We start from the raw sequence: 22,640 nt of genomic DNA, 5'->3' as shown, positions 1-22,640 counted from the left end.
TCAATCACCAGGGGGGTCTGCGTTCACGCCCCTTGTACAAGCTGGCACACCAGATCCTTCTGTGGTCCCAGGGCAAACTCCTCTCGATCAGAGCAGTGTATATTCCTGGGAGGTTGAATGTGGGAGCAGACATACTGTCGAGGCAGGGGCCGAGGCCCAGGGAATGGATGCTTCACCCCGAGGTGGTGAAGCAGATATGGAGAGTATTTGGCACAGCCCAGGTGGACCTCTTTGCGACTCAGGAGACATCGCAATGTCCCCTCTGGTTCTCTCTAGTTCATCCAGCTCTTCTGGGACTGGACGCTATGGTACAGACCTTGCCGAGGCTTCGTCTGTATGCTTTTCCCCCTATCGCTCTGCTCCCGGGAGTTCTGGCGAGAGTACGCCAGGACGGGGTCCGTCTGTTATTAGTAGCCCCGTTCTGGCCGGGCCGACCATGGTTCTCAGATCTAGTCTCGCTCCTCGACGGCTCTCCGTGGGAGATACCGATCAGGACAGACCTACTCTCACAGGCGCAGGGCATGATAATTCACCCTCGCCCGGAGTTGTGGAAGCTGTGGGTGTGGCCCCTGAGGGGGCACAACTGTTAGCAGCCGGTCTCTCAACCGAGGTTGTTGAGACCCTACTCCAATCCAGAGCTCCCGCTACGAGGAAACTGTACGCCCTGAAGTGGAAACTCTTCACTTCATGGTGCAGAGTCCGCCAGCTTGACCCAGCAAACTGCCCAGTTGGTACAGTTCTGGAGTTTTTACAAGCCAGGCTCTCTGCGGGGTTATCCCACTCCACCTTAAAGGTTTACGTGGCGGCCATAGCTGCTTTCCATGTCCCTTTCAATGATCAGTCAGTGGGTAGACACCCCCTAGTTACACGTTTCCTCCGAGGTGCACTGAGGCTGAGACCTCCAGTACGGTCCCGTGTTCCCCCCTGGGATTTGGTTGTGGTGCTAGAGGCTCTTTGTAAAGCTCCATTCGAGCCAATTCAAGACATCTCAGACAGACATCTAACAATTAAAACTGCCCTGTTACTGGCAATCACCTCTCTAAAGAGAGTTGGAGATCTCCAGGCCCTCTCGGTGGCCCCTACCTACCTAGACTTTGCCCCTGGTATGGCCAAAGCATTCTTACACCCTCGAGCGGGTTATGTTCCGAAGGTTCCCTCTGTCACACCACAACCTATCGTACTGCAGGCCTTCTGTCCTCCTCCCTTTCGGGAGCCAGACCAAGATAAGCTAAACTGTATGTGTCCAGTGCGAGCACTGGACGCATACGTCCACAGAGCTGCCCTGTGGACAAAATCCGACCAACTGCTTGTTTGCTACGGTCCAACTAATAAGGGTTCTCCTGCCACCAAGCAGACCCTTAGTCGTTGGATAGTCGAGGCTATCAACGTCTCCTATGAGTCCTCTGGTCTTCCCCCTCCTTTGGGGGCCAAGGCTCACTCTACTCGGGGTATGGCGGCCTCCAAGGCCTTCTCAGCAGGTGTGTCCCTATTGGACATCTGCAACGCTGCGGGGTGGTCCACGCCCTCCACATTTGTCCGATTTTACAATCTTGACATGCGAGCCACGCCGGGCTCTTCTGTTCTCTCGTCTTAGCTGTGCTCTTCGGATACACACTAGGCAGGGATTTGGAAGTCTGGCAGCGTTGGCACATCGTTCCCCAAAGCGCTAGACGCAGCTCGAGTTCCTGAAAAGGAACGCCTCAAGGTTACGTATGTAACCCTAGTTCCTTGAAGGAACGAGACGCTGCGTCGCAAAGCCATACTCCCGGCACCCCTGCCGGCGCTTGCTTCCCTACTCGAAGCTGAGGCCAGCTGCCCGGCACGTGCTTTTATAGCTTCCTGGTCGCTACGTCACCCCGCCCGTGACGTCACGCCTTTCCGATGGACGGATTGCACACGATATTCAGAGTCGGTCTCGTCAGGGACGTTCCCCAAAGCGCTAGACGCAGCGTCTCGTTCCTTCAAGGAACTAGGGTTACATACGTAACCTTGAGGCGTTTTCCCCAACGATTTTGCCTTTATTTAGATCGAATTATGTAGAGAAAATGCAAAAGCATTGAAATATAATTTTTCCTTCAATTTTATATTTTTTTCCATCACCATTTGCATGTTTGATTACTGCTCAAAGAAAAAAGTATAGGTAAATTTATCTTGTTTTTAGCATTTTTAGATATTTTATGGTTAATACAAAAAAAAAAAAGATTAATTGTATGATTTCATGGCTTGCATTTTCCCAGAGTTGGGGTATCTAGAGTAATGTTAAAGTAGTCAACATGGTAACAGGCTTGGAATTTGGGGGCGAATTAATAACTTGGTTACTTCTTACAGTCTCTTTTTCGCCAAATTTGAGAAATCCTGATTGGTTTGTGTAATCAAGAAAATTACTAGGGAAAAAAAAAACAAGAATAGATGATTGCATGCCTCTATAGTCTTTCTATTTTAAAATGTCTGTATCTTTGCATCTTGTTTTTCTCATTCTCTTTAGAATGGCTACACACCACTCCATATTGCAGCTAAGAAGAATCAGTTGGAGATTGGGACAACGTTGTTGGAATATGGGGCGGACTGTAACACAATGACCCGTCAGGGCATCAGCCCCCTCCACCTCGCTGCACAGGAGGGCAGTGTAGACATTGTGTCCTTGCTTCTTACCAAACAGGCTAATGTTAATATGGGCAATAAGGTAAACATACTTACATATGCTTATTACACGTGCACAAAGCACACGGTTGAGAATACGTATTAATTTGACTCGCTGTGTGTGTTTATAAACAGATCGGTCTCACACCGCTGCACCTGGCTGCACAGGATGACAGGGCAGGTGTTGCTGAAGTGCTGTTGAACCATGGAGCAGAAATTGACGCTCAAACCAAGGTCAGGGTTTAGGTCTTGTGGTGTTTCCATTGATTACATAACCACCACAATCAGACTGATACATTGAGAGGCTCATTGTGGACTGTACTGCATGTCTGTATCAGAGTCTGATATTCTCGTCTTTCATATTCTCCTGATAGAGTGGTTACACGCCGTTGCATGTGGCATGTCACTATGGTACCATGAAGATAGCCAACTTCCTGTTAGAGAATCAGGCCAAGCCTAATGCCAAAACAAAGGTGATTCTTTTTGTCACTTGTAAAGACTTTTAGATATAGATATTACCTTGTTCTGCATGTAAACTGACTCTGTCATTCTGTGCATAGAACGGTTACACACCTCTTCATCAAGCAGCACAGCAAGGCCACACCCACATCATTAATATGCTGCTTCAGTATGGAGCTTCACCCAATGAGCTCACAGTGGTAAGTACTGAGGCATGCTGGGAATAACTGCTTCCCTCAGCAAGCTTTCAACCTTGGTCCACAATGTACTGTAGCACACTCACATATACACTCATACATAACCATTCAAAAGTGTGAGGTTTTTTTTTGTGATAGAAGTGATACCTTTGTGTACCTTTGACATAAACACACATCTCACTCTTTTATACTTATAATACCTACATTAAGCATGTTATGTACGTATATTATAATATTACATATGAAATGCCTCATATACAGACGTAAAATAATTTTATTTGTGTGTGTTTGTGTGTGGCAGAATGGGAACACAGCTCTCTCCATCGCTCGCCGACTGGGGTACATCTCCGTAGTGGACATGCTGAGAGGAGTTACAAATGAAAACCTCACTGCCACGGTAATATACTCAACCTGCCCCACCATCTGCGTCATGACCTACTTCCCTCGACATTCTCTACCAACAATGTCCACAATAACCAGATAAATTAATACCAGGCTATTTGTTTTTTAAGGCAATTTGCATTCTGAATCAAATGCACACCAACCAGCCACATCATGCTAATCACTTCTGAGCAAAGAATCTAATTCCTACATAATTTTATATTTTCAGTTTAAAAACTGTAAACCATGTACTGTTTATTTTATTAAAAATTTTTTATTACACTTTAAATAGACTATTGGAAAAACTGTTTTTAACCAATATTGGATATTTAATAATTTATGCTCATTTCTTTTATATATTTTTCTATTTAGATTACCTTTGCCATCTTGTAACACTCACTTAGAGTTAATCTTTAAAAACAGTGTTGTTATCTTTAGTACATCTGTGTATGAATATTTCATACTTTATGTTATAATGTTGTGATGTGTAAATTCAATTGTAACATTTAAAATAATATATATATATATATATATATATATATACAGTATCTCTAACTAATATTTTGCATGTTTTATGTTTTTGACCAGCCTACAACCGAGAAACACAAGATCAATGTCCCTGAGACCATGAATGAGTTCCTTGACATGTCTGATGATGAAGGTAAAGCTGATTAAGTGCTGATCTAAAATCAATCACTCACACACAGTCTCACACACACAGTTTCACTCTTTCCTTGTGAACTATATTGGTTTATACTGTGAAGAACTCTTTACAGGACTCTCCGCTGTGACTCTTTGCACACTGAGTTTTGGATAGCTTCCCCACTAGCTTGCACCATGATCGCTGGCCTAACACTATGTGCCTTCATTATTCTGTATGTGTGTGTGTGTGAGAGAGAGAGAGAGACAGAGAGTGTACATTTAACCAATTGCTGTGTACTGTATGTTTGACAGCTGTGAAATATCATGAAGCTCAGGCTGATGGGGAAGGAGGTACACACTTCTGCAGTTCTGTTTTTTCTCCCTTTTTTAATCATCCCTTGTTTCACGCACACACTCACTCAGCTTAGATGCGTTTCTCTCGTCTGGCTTTGCAGTGCACTGTGTTTTGTCTGTATGCACATAAACAGAGTGTGATTGCTGTGAATTCCTGTGTATGCTAACTAGACACACAGTTTTTTTCATAGTTATAAACACATATTTATAAATGCTCACACACAGAAACACAATAACAGATGCCCAACTCATACAGTTGCCTGAGATACAGTGAAGTTGACGTGCAGTGTGTCAGGATGAGAAGAAAACACTCCACGTGTTGTCTATGATGCCAAACTCTCTCTTGTCTCCTGGTGCAATGATGAAAGATTCATGAGCTTAATGTCCCTCATTGCACCCCTCTCCATGGTAACGAGGAGAGATGAGAGTATACGGTTACCATGTGTGTCAGCAGATCTGCTCACAATCCTGCAGGTGACACTGACTTGGCCCACAGGTGTCAACCCTCTATCGGAGAGCGAGAGAGAGATGCAGAATAGAGAGGGATAGAGAAACAATCTTCAAATATAATAAAGCAGTAAAATGCAGAAGTAGGATGTTGAAACTGCTGTCTTAGCAGTATGATGAGAAGTAAAGTGTGCATTAGTGCATGTACTTTATGTGCGTGTAGCAGCAGATGATAGATCCATAGGTTATCCTGTAAGTTATCTTTGCAATCCCATTAAGCTGTGCATGTAGGTCTTAAGTCTGTCAGAAGCAATGAACTCTTCATCTTTAATCCCCAATCTGATTTTTAACTCATACACATCTGATTGTTGTCAAATTATGGTGGAGAGTGAGACTGACTACTAACGTCAATTTTTTTTTAAATATAGGCTTATTATTATATTTGCCATACCCTAAAACCTAATTTGTAGATTTTAATTAAGATGATTACATGTACAGGGTTCCAACATTTTCTAACTAGTGTTATTTTATTATTATTTAGGCTATATATTATAGTTTTTATTAATATTTTGAATAAGCTTTTATTTATTTTAATTTTAGATAATTTTTTTGTTGGTTTATTAGCTTTAGTTGTTTTAAAATATTACTATTTATCTTTATTTCAGTTTTAGTCTTAGTTGAGTTTTATGAACTAATTAGTAATTTTTAAATAACTTTTAAATAAAATCATTATTGTTATTCAAAAGCTTAGCTTTTTAAATTGTCGATATAATGTTATTGCCATTCATATTTATTGACTATAGATAACCTATTATTTATTATTGTTAAATGTGTGTGTGTGTGTGTGTGTGTGTTAGTGTGTGTGTGTGTTTAATTGTCTGTGTGTGTGTGTTTTTTTTTTTTTACTTTGTTTTTACATGACTATTCCAGACCTGGAAATCACATTTTTTAAATTCCCTGACATTTTTTGAGTCTGTGGGAACCCTTTATTTAAACTCTTTATTAAGCTGTTTTCATTATTTTATCACAGTGTAGGTCAGTTTAGTATCATAATATGGATATTTCATGTATTTAATAGCAAAGCCTGATGCTTCCCACATGTGCTCAAGAGCACAAGGCCTAGTTCAGCAAATTACACACATGGTTAAAAGGAGATGTTGCGTGCCTGCACTATAGGGATAGTAGGCTAATTGAGAGGAAAGGGTGAACTTTCTTACTGTTATGTAATGTTCTTTAGCACTTTGTAATGAGTTTCATGAATGTTCTACACGCAGTGACACAGGAGACCTTTACATTAGCTGATAAAAAAAACCTTTCATATACACAAACTTATGATGACGATATATTAGTGATGTGAACAGTGAAGACCACTTCAAAAAGTCAGTTTTCAACAGGTTTCTTTACTTTTGTGAGGACAGACCCTCAGAAGTAAGCTACAGCCAAACCCACGCACACACGTTAGAGTGCTGGCACTGTTTCCCTTAATTCTCTTGAGAGAACTGTTGCCAGTACTTGGTGTCTTATTACCACCTTGCACTTGATGCTAGACCTGCAAAATCTTTAGCAACACACACACACTGGTCTGTTTCTGCGCGCGCGTGTTGAGTATTCGTGTGCGCGCGCACGCGCATAGAGAGCAGCAGAGCTCCTCTTACATATGAGAACAACGCAGCTTTGGTAGATCCTCCTTCTCCTGACCCAGGTTGCTTTGTGATTGAACTTTTACCGGGCGAATGAACGGATGTAAATCTCGCACATCCTCGAGAGTTCTGGTCGACTCGGGACGATCCACTCTCACATGACCAACCCGAATTGAGTCCTCATCATCAGTCTTTTACTCGAAGGATAACTTACAGGCTTCATTGAGAACTGATCCGACAATCGGAGGAATACGCTAATAACGGATATATCTGTATCGGAGTGGGATATGGCAGCTCTTTTATGTGAGTCAACGGACTGTCGGTGTGTCAGAATACTGCGGTGTTTGTGGCTCTGCTGCATAACGTGTTCAATGTTCAACGGCTGGATGCTGCTTGGATATCATATTTAAACATACAGTTTTAAAACTCAGAATGACGTCAAATACAGTCCCATTTTTTTTACACAGTCATGTGTCATGACTGTTCGTTGTCATTAAGTCGTTGATTCGGTACGGGAGTAGGACGGTATTAGCGAGCCGGTTAAGGAAACTGAGGAGTTCAGTAGCGGGAGGGGAGGGGCTGCAGCACGGAGAGAGAGGACGAGCAAGAGTCGCGTTAAAGATGTTGGCTGTGCTCTATTTTTATACAGTCTATGGCTGTGCTTCATATCCTCGAGAGTTGCCTACCTAGACTTCATTTTGTCTTACAAATATAACGACTGTCCAAAACCTTGAGAGCTATACCTAAACGGCGTTGAATGTCTAACGTTAGGTGGACAGCTAGACACAGCTATTGCTTTTTATAATGATTTAGCTAGCTGTAGAACTTAGAAGTGACGGTTTTGGGGTCGTGGTTTTGAATATAACAACATATTTGTTGAGTACGACGGAAACGAACATCAAAAATGTTTTGTCAAGCTTATCTGACCATCTGAAAAGTGCCCAAACCCCACTTAAAACTAGTCAACGGACCAGCAAACCGTTTTAGATTGATTCAAACTGTTTATGTGTTCTCATTAAACAATAAAATCAGATACAGGCTGTCATATTTGTGAAAGTTTTATTTGAAAACGTAATTTCTTACAATTAAATTGATTTATATTATTTTATTGTAATATTTAATTTATTTCCTGCTTTTATAAACAGCTTAATGAATGCCAGCCTAAGATAATGTACCGGGGCAAGTTGCATAAACTTATCAACCATGTTGAGACGGTGACTTAAGAACTTGACCAGCTAGCAGTTCCCATGGGGTAATCAGTCTTTTCCAGTACAAATAAGAACACTACCGTTACATAAATTAATTAAAAAGTTATGGCCAGTCTCGAAGAGAAAAAAGTAGGTGCCTTACTTTTTAAGACTAGTCTAAACAGTTTATGCAACTGGTCCCTGGTCTAACCTGGTTTTAGCTGGCAAACAGACCATGCTGAGAGACTAGTAAAACCAACCTGTGCTGGTTGTAGCTGTTTTTTTTTTTTTAATCAGGTTTAAGAAACTTTTGGGGGTGTAATGTAAACTTGCTTCATAGCAGGGGATGCACTGGTGTCCTGATGCAGCAGAATGTTTCTTCTACGTGTCTGTGAAATATTGCCACCTAAGTATCTGTTATTCACGATGGGACAGATAAAAAAAAAACAGGTGTTATGTGACATCAATTAATAATCTAGAAGCTGCAAGCTGGATGTTTGCGTGACGCAGGAAGGCCGGTGTGGACTGGTAGGTTCATCCCACAAGAAATGAACTACAATTTATTACAATTATGCATTTGAACAAGACCCTTAACTTCAGATTGCTCTAACGGGACTATCTTGGAAATAAGTATACTGTAAGCCCCTTTGGATTTTATTTAATTAGAGCAACGTGGGGGGAGCTAATTTCTGAAGTTTACGAGTTCAACTTCAAGTGAGCTAACCTTTGGCCTGTCTCATTCCTGCAGGTGAAGATGCGATGACCGGCGAGACTGAGAAGTATCTTCGGCCACAGGACCTGAGGGAGTTAGGGGATGACTCCTTGCCACAGGAGGGGTACATGGGTTTCAGTATTGGAGCCCGCTCTGCCAGGTATTAGCAGTCATTTACATTTCTGTATGGATGCTTGCTTTTTTGTGAAGCTGTTTGTTCCTTATGCTATTTCTCTATGAGTAGCAAATTTATATGAAGTTGATATGGCACAAGTAGATAGATTTTTGGAGGTGTTTAGATGGAATGTATTAGATTTAGAATGATTTATATTTAGAATGTTGTGTTCAGGTGGTCTTCACTAAAAGTGTTAGTACTGTCTTTGTGTATTGGCTTTTAGTCTGCATTAGTAATAATGCTTCAAGAAAAAAAATATGGTTGGAAACAGATGAGGAATGAGAGATTCAAATCTCGGTCAGATTTATTGTGCATTCAGTGCTGTCAAACTTCATATCTTGTTGTTTACTGCAAATAAAAACTGTTCCCACTACACAGATTCAACTCACCGTGTGTCATTCAAGTTAAAGAGTGCTTGACACAAGTGTTTTAAAATGACAGGATAAAACTATGAGAAATTGTTATGCAAATAATAGCAGAAAAACACCTCTTAAACTGTTAGCGCAGACATTAATATTGTATTCATTATACATGCATACATTATGCAGTAATCCCACTTCACCCAAAACTTACTTTCCACGGCTGGACAACTTTTGCAGAATTTGTAACAGTAATTGGTGGTTACAAACTCTGATTTTTATCAAATATTTTTATAAAATACTTTTTTTAAAGTAACAAAAGAGTACGATGTTGTTGTTGAAACAGATATATCAGTACAATGCACAACCTGAAAAATTAATGAAATTTAATGTAGGATTTATTGAAGATATAACATGTAAATAGACTTTGTAAAGAGTATTATGTCTGTAAGTTCTTTAGAAAGCATAAAAGATGCCTGGATGACTAATTACAGGCTTAATGTATTGTTAATGGAACATGATCAAATGGATCTTCATCATAACAAACACAATGTCCTTGTAATCATCATCATATGCCAAATTGGATCAGATCACAAAATGTTTGTATGAAATTGTCAGAAAAATGTAAAATGCTGTTGTACTCCTAAAGGAACAATGTTCTTTTAAAACAGTACCTTATAGACGGTTTCATCGGGCGCACGCGCCTGGACCTAAGTTAACTTCCGGTCTGTGTTGTGTATATCGGTCTGGCTGCAGTGCCTTCTACAAACGCAGTTAAAGTCAAGGTGATGAGTACACTGAAGTTGGGGTCAGGTGGTTGTGCTGCGGGATGTGTTTCCCATACATTTATTTATTTTTGGAGACTCGCCACAATTTTAAAACTGATCGATTTTCAAAAAGGCTTCGCTGAATAAACATGAGTAACGTTACGTACTGCACGTTTAATAATAATAATTCCTTACATGTATATGTTTAAATATCAAAACGAGTCACAGGTGTTTTTATATCGCTGTATTTCTGAAGGAAGACTTGCGTGTTATATGCCTGATAAAGCAGCGTGTGAGCGTACCACCTCTGCTTTGTTTACAGCTGTTACTGGGGAAACCTCTATTTCTCGCCCTTTATGTCTATGCTTTAAAACATCTCCTGCTGGCAAAGAATGTATATGCATTTTCATTAAGTCCACCTGATCCACGCGGCAAACATATTTTGTTTGTTATCAAAAAATATCTACTCTAGAGGGACTTGGCTGTTGTTATTGATTCTATTTGGAAGTCTACCGGAAGTTAAGTTAGGTCCAAAAAAGCGCGCATGCGCAGTAACTTTTGTTTATGTTGTGGCCGTTGAAACCGTCTTATAGTTCCTTATGGTATGATTGTAAGTTAGGGCAGAAGATGCACATCTGTGGTGTTTTGTGTTGAAGTACATCCCATTCTCTCATTTAAGAGGTCATTATCTGTTCATCGTGGCTGATGGATGATGAATATAGCAGGTGAGGGAGAGGTGGGACACAAGGATGGAAAGGTACCATTCCTGTCATTCAAGCATTATGTGGCACAATGGTGCCTGATTTGCTGTTGTTGTATGGGACAGTGAGTTCTGATTAGTTGGCTTTTGTGTGCCAGTGGTTAGAGAGTTCGATGACAGGGAATAAATGACTGAAAACAATTACGTCATTACCGGGAAGGGAACACTGAGTGACGAATTCTGTTTGTGTGAATGTGAAGGTGGGATGTGATGGATGCAGACCTTGAGTCGCCATTAGTTATGATGATGGATTGATCGTTTAAATTTTGTGCTCAGAACTCTAGTGTAGCTCAGAGGGAATAATCAGCTTTATGTTTGCAGCATTTGGATATTGACACTGCGACTTGCTTGCACAAGAGCCATTAAATAGTCAAATGTAAGTCAAATTAGCTTTATAGATTATTGGTATAATTACGTCATTTGCAAAATACCCAGTACCCCAGCTGCTTAGCCAAGGTAAGACACACTGTTTCATGTCTGAAAATGAGTTTTTATTTCTTGTTTAGAAATATTAATTATTATAGGAGTTTAGATGATGTTTGTATATCTAATGGATGATTTTCTTCCGTACAGAGCTTCATATTTTCTGCCTCTTTTGTTTTGTTAACATCAGCCTGGCATTGTTTGCTCTTACATAGTGCTACTAATGTTGGGTGTTTTTACCAAAAGTGCACCCAGTCCTGTCTAGGAGCACAACACATGCTGTGGCCGAGCCTCAGTGCCATGCTTAACTCTCACTGCTTCTCCGCGTCCAGTACATTTTACTGTCTTTTCTCTTTCTTGGCTTCTCTCACTCTCTCTAGCCCCAGGATAAGGTAAGAGAGATGTCTTTCTCTCTCTGTGCATTTCGCCTTCTCTCTCCGTAGCTGTACTTTCTGTCTCTGCCCCTTTCCATACGTACTACAACTCCCATCATGCCCCGCTCCACTGTATCATCTGGTGCAGTGCGTTTCTGTGGAGTCTCATCCTTTTCATACACTGAGGTCTGAGCTCCTTGGCCTGATAGAACAAATTCATGCATCTTAACTGTTTTAGTCTATGAACTTCTCTTGCGTTGATGTTTTATTTGTTCTATCCAGCTCAGAAGCCGAGCACGCTTCTTATCGTTCACACTAAAGCCATCTAACTTTTTTGAAGGTGGTTTATAAATGCAAAAGATGTAAGGAGTGTTTTAAGACAACAGGAGAAGTGGGCAGTAGTTGTGTGTTGTGAAATATTGTGGTTTTAAATGTTATTAATTTCTGAAATATTAATGAATAGTTTGCTAACTATTATATGTTGGTTCTTTATAAGTTTTTGTTTAGTGTGGCATGGATTGTTTTCATATATGTTGTGTTTTGCTGTTGTTTCAGTTGTGTGATGCTTTGTGTAACATCCAGGGACAAAAGCTTCAAGCCGATCAGTCGGCAGTTTAAGCCAATTACTCTGTCACATCGCTGACGGCACATTTAATTGGCCATTACTCCCCACATTGATAACTTAGCCTGTAAGGGTGAGAGAACAAATATTCCTCTTAATTTTTGTTGTATGCTGTTTCACATGCATGCAAATGCACACAACCATAGTATAGCCTTTTTATACAATGCTTGCTCTGTTTAGAGTAAGATCACATGAAAGAAGTACATAGCAAAGAAAGAGAATACTGAAGAAGGAAAGGCAAAAGAGATGAAAGAAAATGAAAGAAGAAATAAAAGAGTGTGTGCTGCAGAGAAGGGTTAGCCTGCTGCTGTAATGTTACAGAACAATAAAAACAATGCAGATCAAGACAAATTAAGCTGAAGTGCTAGAAGATGACAAAAAGGAATGGAAAGAGAGTTGTAAATCCATTCTTACAAAAACTAGCTCACAAACCGTCACCGTTTCTTTCATAAACACACCCTCGTGTGCAGTTCTGCTGTGTGCGCTACAGTCCTGTACCTTTAAATACTGCTGATTGCTGCAGAATTTTCAATCTCTCATACACACACCGTGCAACCAACCCAAGACTGCTGTCCTGCAGAGATCCTGGCATTTCTAAGAGTACTGCAGAAGGGACACACTTACACATTTGAAATGAGCTGAAAAGTACTTGTTCAAAGTGTTAGTTTATTGGAGGTGCTTGCTATAACTGTCCCTCATGGATTAGGGTTATTTCAAAACTTTTTGCATGAAATGTTAAAGGGATAGTTCACCCAAAAATGAAAATTCTGTCTTTCATTACTCACCCGTTATTGTTGTCGTTTCAAACCTGTAAGACTTTCGGTCATCTTCGGAACACAAATTAAGATATTTTTGATGAGACCCGAGAGCTTTCTGACCCTGCACAGACAGCAATGCAACTGAAACGTTTTATAGCCCAGAAACAAAGTAAAGACTTTTAAAATACTCCATGTGACATCAGTTGTTCAACTAAAACAAAAATAACTACTTTAATCAATGATTTCTGCTCTTCCTGGTCATTCTCCATGGCTATTCACAAGAGTACAACGACACATGCGTGTGATCCTGCTGACGGAACAGTGGAATGCACATGCATGTGTTGTGGTACTGTTGTGAATGGCCGTGTAGAATGACCAGGAAGAGAAGAAATCATTAAATAAAGTTGTTATTCTTTGTGCACAAAAAGTATTTTGGTAACTTCATATAATTATGGTTGAACCACTGATGTTACATGGATTATTTAACAGATTTCCTTACTGTGTTTCTGGGCCTTGAATGTGGTAGTTCCCTTGCTGTCTATGCAGGATCAGAAAGCTCTCAGATTTAACAAAAAATATCTTAATTTGTGTTTCAAAGTTAAATGAAGGTCTTATAGGTTTTGAACGCAATGAGGGTGAGTAATTAATGACAGAATTTGGTTACACTTTATTTTAAGGTGCCCTTTTTAAAGTGTAATTATACATATAAGTACTGAGTAATATTAATTAACTACATATACTTATTAGGGGTGGGACAGTTTGCTGAAAAAAATCTAACCATTCGGGTCTCCACACACAGTTTGGCATGCATTGGGACTGCGGTTCAGTTTAAATCTGACAAAGCATCTTTAATATGGTTTGCTGTAAATAACACGTAAAACAAACAGGGTTCAGCTAATATATATTTCTGTTGATGGATGCGCATTCTGGCTTCCCAGACATTGCAACAACAGTGATAAAAAAAATTAACAAAAACATGGACGAACCATTCACTCTTGTTCAATCCGAATGCTGTATGGTGGATAATGAACAGTCATTTAATCCGTCATCACCCAGGTGCTGATAGCGCATGTACGCAGGTGAGACCTGAACAGCACACGTTGATATCTGTGTGTTTAAACTAAACTCATTTAAGCTTTGCCAGTTTAAGCATTTAAGAGCCAAAGAATGCAAGAAGTGAGAAGATTTGTGCATTCGCTCATCCGAAGAGCACAAATATTAAGCTCTCTCTAAAGTATTGTGTTTAAATGGACAAATTCACACAAAAATTATGTCAAAATGCCCATCTTGTTAAGTATCCTACAGCAGACATAGCCAGCTAAACGTAGGCCTACTGTATCAGTGCACTGAATCAGTGCATTCTCTTAAAGTCTTAAAGTAGTCTTTATATTAATTGAACAGCAACAACAAAGAAATTACTCACTGCTCTTGATTTGAAATGTTTTTGTAACTTTAATAAAGAATAATCTTTAATTAATACAGTCCAATATGCAATGCTGTTTTACATTTGATTACTTTATTTAATTTCTGTACCTAAAAACTAATGCGACCTACCTAAAAAAACTGAAAATCACTGTTTATTTTATTTGTATCTTTACATTGTGTCTCTGTTGTATTTATTTTTGCTGTTGCTTGTAGTTAGATAGAATAATCTTATTATTATTATTTTTCCATAAACATATCACATACCGAACCGTACCGAAACGGTGACTCTAAAACCGTGAAACCGTGAAAAGTTGAACCCTTCCACGCCTAGTACTTATTATACTAGTTAGATTTAGGGTTTGGGTTTGGCTTAGGATTACTTGCATGTAATTCTGCATAATTAGTAGTTATTATAATAGTAAATATATGTGACGTGTAACACTGACACCTTAAAATAAAGTGTTACCCAGAATTGTTCATTTTGGGTGAACTATTTTTTTTTAAACCTTGGCATATAGATAGACCTGCACTTCTTTTTGATACTGACATAAATGATGCCAAAAATTGCGCGATTTGTTTAGGAAAGGTCTGCAATTTCTATTACTTCTAAGTGTTGTTAATCGAGTTACATTTAAGAAGCACTAGCATACAAAGCGTAAAACCTATATACACTACTGTTTAAATTTTCAATAGCTTTGGGTCAGTAAGTTTTTTTTTTTAAGAAAATAATGCTAGAATAGATTATAGCAATAAAAAAAAATCAAAATATTTAAATTGTAATAATGTTTTACAATATAACTCTTTTACTGTACTTTTCATAAAATTAATGCAGCCTTGGTGAGTATAAGAGACTCCTTTCAAAAACACAACAAATTCTTGCAAACCGCAAACTTTTGAATAGTATCGTATCTGATTAAATTATTTAAATGTTACAGTTACAGTAATGTTGCCCATACAGCATCTGTTTCCTCTCCATCCATCAGATATCCCCTTCTCTCTTCTCTCCTCAGAAGGGTTGGATTTTGTTCTCCCTGGATGTTGCATGTTGTAACTTTTGTGTTTTTGTTTTGTTTGTTCGTCTGTCCCTGTTTGTGTGTCTTTCGCTTTATGTTTATGTGTATCTGCTTGTGCGTGTGCACATGTGTGAACTTCTTACACACTCCAGTCTGCGCTCCTTCAGCTCAGACAGGTCCAACACTCTGAACAGAAGCTCCTTTGCTCGAGACAGCATGATGATTGAAGAGATGCTGGTGCCCACCAAAGACACGGTAAGAACGTCCACTCTCTTTATCGCTCTCATCTGTGGATTTCACTGTCTTGTTCTAATTCACTTCTGTAGCTGCTTTTCCACCATCAGGCCAAACTGTTCTCGTTGCTTAACCCTTCTGTTTCTGATACAGATATGGTTTCATTTTCCACTGTGGGGCTGATAACAGAGCCTGTAATACAAATGCATCAGTCGTTGCCTTGGTAACACAAGTGTTTACAGATGGTATGAGATGTAAATAGCGACCACATTATGATCAAATAGAGCACTTGGTCAGCTACAGAGAAAAACTGGTAGCCAGGCAACAACCAATCATGAGTTGCAACGTCACTACAAACACCTCCTACCAGCAAAGTTCAGCACTGTTAGCCAACCGTGCTGAGAATTACGGACCAAGAATGGTTTGTAATCATGTTGTGTTGAACCAAGCTCAAGTGGAAATATATAACCATTCCATACTGTTTTTAGAATGGTTCACACTGATGGTGGAAAAGCTGCTGTTACACACACTACATTATTGTTACAAACGCTAGTGAGTTACCTTCATAGGCAGCATTTTAAGGCATCATAGGTTTCAGAACCAAGGGAAATTATGCTGCTTTTTAAATTTGAAGGTTTTTTCTTTATCCTTAGTAATTACGTCAATCCCAGAATGCATGAATACATCAAAGTATTGATGGATGATCAAAGATGGATGAAGTAAAAAAAAAAGTGGATAAAGAAATTATTTATAATAAGTCTTGTATTATTATTTTGGTTTATAGCGTTTACATATTTTTTGAATTAGATTTTATTTTAATTTAAATTAAATTTTTAGTTTTAATTGTGTTATTTTTTGTGCTTATTAGTTAAAAAAAATTATATATATTTAAATATATCTTTAAATATTTCTATTTTGTTTTCAACCTAGTTGTTTTATTTCATTTCTAATTTTCATTTAATGTTTCTTATATTTATACATTATTTCCGATTTCAAATTACAAAAATGATTTTAATAGTCATTGTTTATGTTAACAACATCGGTTTATAATTGATTATAAAGATACTTATTTGTGACCCTGGATCACAAAACCAGTCTTAAGTGTAAATCAACTGAAAGATTAATAAATAAGCTTTCCATTGATGTGTGGTTTATTAGGATCGGACAATATTTGGCCGAGATACAACTATTTGAATATCTGGAATCTGAAGGGTGCAAAAAAATCAAAATACTGAAAAAAATCACCTTTGAAGTTGTCCAAATTAATTCTTAGCAATGCATATTACTAATCAAAAATAAAGTTTTTATATATTTACGGTAGGAAATATAAAAAAATATCTTCATGAAACATGATCTTTACTTAATATCCTAATGATTTTTGGCATAAAAAAAAAATCGATAATTTTGACCCATAGGGTGTTTTTTTGACTATTGCTAAAAATATACCCCAGCGACTTAAGACTGGTTTTGGGGTTCAAGGTCACATTTCATTCAAAACTGTACATTTCTGCAATATGGACATTAATTTGATGGTCACCCCTGTTTGTAATGTAGAAATATGCATTTCCTGTAAAGCTGTTTCAAATAAATGTACATTTGCACAAAGCCTGCTCAGGACTTTCCACAACAGAGCAAAATGTCTTGGAATATTTGTTTTGGGTCCCATGGGGTTTACGAAAGCCTGGTCCCCATCCACACAGACACAAACACACTATTCTGTTCTTTCCAGTTTAACATTCTCATTCCCAAATGTGCCTTTAAATAAAACTTTCAGTCTATTAAGAATTTATTTAAAGGCACATTTAGATATCAAAATGCTTGACCTCGATCTATCCTTAAACAGTTGAATAGACACTGGGAAGAAGGACAAAGAGAGAGAGAACGATGGAAAGTCAGACTTGGACTCGGTCACTCTTTTCCATTGTGTTTTCCTGTTCAGAGTTCTGTTGCTCTTTCCATTTTCAGGAGCAAATATTCAGGCTAGAGTCCTGGAATTACTCAATTCTTAAAGAAAACAGAGATGTAGTTACTAGGCCACTTATTTTATTTGATTAAAATTTGAATTGTATTGATTTAACATGCATATCAAGCATAACAGCCATTAGCCTTAATTAAAAATAACTGTTATGAGGTCAGTATTGTGTCTAAGTATATGACTGTGTTCCTTGTTTATGGGAATGTAGAAAGAGATAGAGTGCAGTACAGTATACTAATGTGTTTTTACTTTTGCTTCAGTTTCAGATGTTGTGTTCTAAAAGCAACTGAGCTGTCTGTCTTAGCTTTTTGGGCGTCATTCAAGTGTTCAGCTCAGGTGCATTTAGGTAGTTTTGAAGAATATCAGAGAAACACTTATACATTTATACATATTTTGTCTCTCTATGTTTGGCTTCAGAGTGTATTTAAAGATATTTCCTACATGGTGGACCCTCAGAATAAGGTACAGGTCCTTGATCTTGACCATATTAGATCATCTCTCTACATCTTTTCCATCCTTTCATTAGACCAAAATCCAAACACGTTCATTTTTTCAAATTTTTTTGCTCTTCTGTATCTGTGTAATTGTTTGGAAATGCAAGCTCCACCTCCATCTACAGTGTTTATTCTGTTGTCTTTTCACTCATTGTTTTTTCTGCTTTTTATTTTTCTTGTTGAGTGTCCTGTTTGAGGCCATGTTTCATCCAGATGTACCAGTGGGATGTTTCCAAAGACATTGTTTTTCTTAGCTTTTTTTTGGCAGTGGTTTTACAAGGCATCTCAGGAATCTTTAGATAACTGAGTCACTGAATTAAAAACACACAAACACACACACACCCAAACACACACACACTCAGTCTGGTCAGCTATCCTTGTGGGGACTCTCCATAGGCGTAATGGTTTTTATACTGTACAAACTGTATATTCTATGGCCCTACACCAACCCTACACCTAAACCTAACCCTCACAGGAAACGTTCTGCATTTTTAGATTTTCTAGAAACTTCATTCTGTGTAATTTATTAGCTTGTTTACCTGTGGGGACCTCAATTTAGTCCCCACCACAATAGAAAAACATGTACACACACACACACACACACACATATATATATGATCATTTCTAAATTGAATTACAACATGTTTCTGTTTCTAACAACCTTCACACACATTTTTAAGGTTACCCAACTGCTCCTGACCCCGAAGTGTGTGTTTTTATATATGGATGTGTTTACAGCACCTTGCAGTGACTCGTGAATACAACAGTGAGTGTATGCGGCGGTACAGTTGGACCCCTGATACAGTGGACCACTCACATAACACTGTCTGCAGTCCTGTGCATTCTGGGTAAGAATATGTTTTTGTGTTTATGGTTGTTTAACTTTGAGTATGTAAACACATTAGTTACCACAACATCAATAGATTTTGATTCCGATTTATGATATATATATATATTTATATGATGTATATATGCTACAGTTCAAAAGTTTGGGGTTTGTTAGATTTTGTTATGTTTTGTAATATGATGATATGTTGCTCAGGAAGCATTTCTTATTATTATACATTTTGGAAACTGTTATGCTGCTTAATATTCTTGTAGAAACAGTGATACATTTATTTCACATAATTGATGAATATAACATCCAAAACATTCATTTGAAATATAAATATAAATCTTTTGTAACATTATTCATGTCTTTAATAACACTTTTAATGCATCCTTGCTAAAATGAAAGTATTGATTGCTTTTGAAAAATCCTACTGACCCCAAACTGTTTAATGCTCCTCAGTCCTCCTTATTTTGCATATCAGTATTTAGTTAAAAAAAATTTATATCGAAGAAATGAAATGTGTAATTCTGTGTATTAGTGGACCCAAATGAAGTGCAATTCTGTTAGAGTACCCATTTATCTAAATGCTAAAACGTACTGCTTTTGACCACATGTATCTGCATACGGGGATTGAGCATCTCATGTGCACATTATAATGATACCATTTATGATTGGTGGGAGATGATTCAATCTAACCAGTCTGTAAACATGATGCTGTTTTGGGCAAGCATGTGAAAAGCTTTTCTTTGGCTTTGTTGTTTGCATAAAGCACATTTGTTTTCCCACTTTCTGCTACATTGCACATAAGATCAGATTTTTGACATCAGCTTCATGTCTTTCTTACATGTATGTCAGCATTTTTACCATGATAACAACTTTAATAATGAATGTTTATTTTTTTACCTCCTGCTTTCTGTTCTTTTTTTCTTTTCGTTAATTTTTCCTTTTGCAGCCCTTCCTCCCCACTTCCTCAGTATGACTCCAGGTGAAAACTGAGTCCGGTGACGTCACTCTTTCTATAGCTTTCTGTCATGTATTTTCATCTGTCCTCTCCTGTTTACTTTCACTCTTTGTCTGTTTCCTGCTCTCTGTTTTATTCCCTGTTTTATCTCCTCATCTGTGTGAGCACTCCTCCACACTGTGTGTTTAGCTGTTTTTTTTGGAAATGGACCTCATCTCATTCAGAAATCTGCAACTTCATCATAGTCATAAAATAAACTGCAGATCACTCATTACACATACTAATTCCACCATCAGCACATTATACATTTTGTGATGAAAGGTTGTTTGTTTTTTTAAATGTTCTTCATTTCACAGTTAGAAATTACTTGTTGAAGCAGCATCATTTCCTCAGTAGGGCTGGGCAATATTTGTAAAATTAACAGTATATTTATATTAATTTAAAATAGGCATTGTGAATTTGCAGTGATGTTTTGAATTGATTGAGTACTCTGATTCAAGAAATAGATTATTGTTTGCACCATCCCTCAATAATGTTACTTTATTCTTGTGGGTGGCATATCTTGTACAAAAAAATATGTGTTTTTTAAAAAATATGTAAATAATGCAGTCTGTTACTATTTATTGTTATACTAACCCATATAAAAGAAAATTATAAAATATTATTTGAGATTTTAATTTATTTATTCCTTGAAAATAGTGAGGAAAAACATGCCTTTATTATTTTTAAGATTTTTATTGTTTTAGTTCTTGCATAAAACTTTTTAAATTGATATTTTGGTAAAATGGTTACTCTGTCAAGAAAAAAAAAAAAGTAAAGCAAATGCATCAGGGCAAATATATAAAAAAAAATTTGGCTCAGTATTTGAAAAAATTAATTGACTGAATGACAGTAAAAACTTCTGCATTGTTACAAAGCATTCTATTCAAAATAAAATGTTATTTTGAACTTTCTAGTCATCAAAGAATCCTGAATAAATATCACTCTTAAAATATCATGCTTACATCGATAAAAAAAATTCTAAAAGTTTCTTGAGCACCAAATCAGCATATTAGAATGATTTCTGGAGGATCATGTGACTCTGAAGACTGAAGGCTGCTGAAATTTCAGCTTTGCTGTCATAGGGGTGAATGACATTTGAAAATATATTAAAATTGAAAGCAGGTTTTTAAATTATAATATTAAATATTACTGTTTTCATTATATTGAAAATATGAATGCAAATATATATTGCATTCAGCTCACGTTAACAGATAAGGATGTTTTGGGTTTTCTATCCACCTGTGGAGGTGCTTTTGGTCACACTGTTGATCACTGCTTCGAAACAATTGATCTTGGCAGTAAACAGGATATCATTTTCAGCTTTGGACACCGAGTCATGAGTACAGTGACTATGGTGATATTTTGGCAAGTCAGTATTGAAGGAATCGCTTGTGTTTCCTGTTCAGTTGTCTCTGCTGCTGTTGTATGAGGGACTAAATGCTGCCAGGTTTAACAGCTCGAAGCACTGTCACTCTTTTTAAATGTTTATCCTCTGTCTTGACTAAACTTTTCTCTATCTTTCTCGCTTTAATGGTCTGTTCTCGCTTAATGTTTCTCCTCCTTTTCGTTTCTGCTTAGACCTTTCCCTTCTCACTCCCTCCCTCCCTCTCTCTCACCACGTGTGTTGGGTGTACAGTGATCAAAGCATGAGAATCGTCTCTCACTCGTTCGTATCTGTGTAGTGGGTTAGCGTGGTGTCCCTCTTTCTTTCTTCGTGTCCTTCCCTCTTTCTCTTCCATTAATCCTGTATTCTCTTGCAGGTTCCTAGTGAGTTTCATGGTGGATGCTCGGGGTGGGTCAATGAGAGGAAGTCGTCATGATGGGATGCGTATAATAATTCCACCCAGGAAGTGTCCAGCACCAACAAGAATAACTTGTCGCCTAGCAAAACGACACCGCCTGGCATACCTACCCCCTATGGTGGAGGGAGAGGGACTTGTGAGCAGACTGGTGGAGATGGGGCCAGCCGGGGCACAGTTTTTAGGGTAAGAATTCCTCCATGGTGGCTTAAATTATCTGTAGTTTCACAGTTAAAGCAGACAATTCATGAACAACATAATCTTGACCTAAATGCAATCGTTTTTAACTTTTTTGACAAAAATGTCAATGGGGAATGAGCTCAGATTGAGTAATGTCAGGATTTGCTTCTTTAAATTCTCATCAAATTAAGGCTGAACACAGTTTGCATTGTGCATTTCCCCATCTGCTTATTGAATTCTTCCCTTTTTGTCTTCACTTCATTTCAGGCCTGTGATAGTTGAAGTTCCACATTTTGGCTCCATGCGGGGAAAGGAGAGGGAGCTGATCGTCCTACGCAGCGATAATGGAGAAACCTGGAAAGAACAGCATTATGACTGTAAAGTGACAGAGCTCACCTCGATTCTTAATGGCATGGATGAGGGTAATGTACTAATGACATAACTAAAACTTCAGACTAATATGGTTTTTATTAAATACCTCACATGTAGTTTTCATTAAATCTTTGTAATTTAGTTTATTTGTGTTTTTATATGCAATTACAGAGATGGATAGTACAGCAGAGCTGGAGAAAAAACGTATCTGCCGCATCATCACAAAAGATTTCCCACAGTACTTTGCGGTGGTGTCACGCATCAAACAAGAAAGTGATTACATGGGACCAGAGGGCGGAGTCCTGAGCAGTGAGGCGGTTCCCATGGTGAAGGCTGCCTTTCCCCAGGGAGCACTTACGAAGAAGATTCGTGTTGGACTACAGGTATAAGTACTTATCAAGATGGTTTTCATCAAA

The 22,640-nt window shown here is 38.2% G+C and overlaps 1 protein-coding gene across 21 annotated transcripts in view; it reads left to right on the top strand.

Annotated features, from left to right (window-relative positions):
- LOC132111465 (ankyrin-3-like) overlaps window positions 1-22,640 on the top strand; it is a 103,116-nt gene that overhangs the window by 56,821 nt on the left and 23,655 nt on the right. For 10 of the 21 annotated variants that reach the window (XM_059518778.1, XM_059518774.1, XM_059518788.1 and 7 more), the window contains 14 exons: window positions 2,486-2,683; window positions 2,776-2,874; window positions 3,015-3,113; window positions 3,201-3,299; window positions 3,598-3,693; window positions 4,266-4,338; window positions 8,696-8,819; window positions 15,488-15,590; window positions 17,962-18,006; window positions 18,777-18,886; window positions 19,823-19,855; window positions 21,634-21,858; window positions 22,120-22,274; window positions 22,396-22,607. In XM_059518778.1, coding sequence (XP_059374761.1) covers window positions 2,486-2,683; window positions 2,776-2,874; window positions 3,015-3,113; window positions 3,201-3,299; window positions 3,598-3,693; window positions 4,266-4,338; window positions 8,696-8,819; window positions 15,488-15,590; window positions 17,962-18,006; window positions 18,777-18,886; window positions 19,823-19,855; window positions 21,634-21,858; window positions 22,120-22,274; window positions 22,396-22,607 — 1,671 coding nt within the window. Of the gene's footprint in view, window positions 1-2,485; window positions 2,684-2,775; window positions 2,875-3,014; window positions 3,114-3,200; window positions 3,300-3,597; window positions 3,694-4,265; window positions 4,339-8,695; window positions 8,820-11,523; window positions 11,536-15,487; window positions 15,591-17,961; window positions 18,007-18,776; window positions 18,887-19,822; window positions 19,856-21,633; window positions 21,859-22,119; window positions 22,275-22,395; window positions 22,608-22,640 lie in introns of all 21 variants that reach the window. The other 11 variants (XM_059518790.1, XM_059518782.1, XM_059518792.1 and 8 more) reach the window with 8 other exon arrangements.

This window comes from Carassius carassius, chromosome 31 (assembly GCF_963082965.1).
Source record: "Carassius carassius chromosome 31, fCarCar2.1, whole genome shotgun sequence".
Taxonomy (NCBI): Eukaryota; Metazoa; Chordata; class Actinopteri; order Cypriniformes; family Cyprinidae; genus Carassius; species Carassius carassius.
The sequence above is the reverse complement of the archived record's forward strand: the minus strand, read 5'-3'. Positions and strand labels throughout refer to the sequence as shown.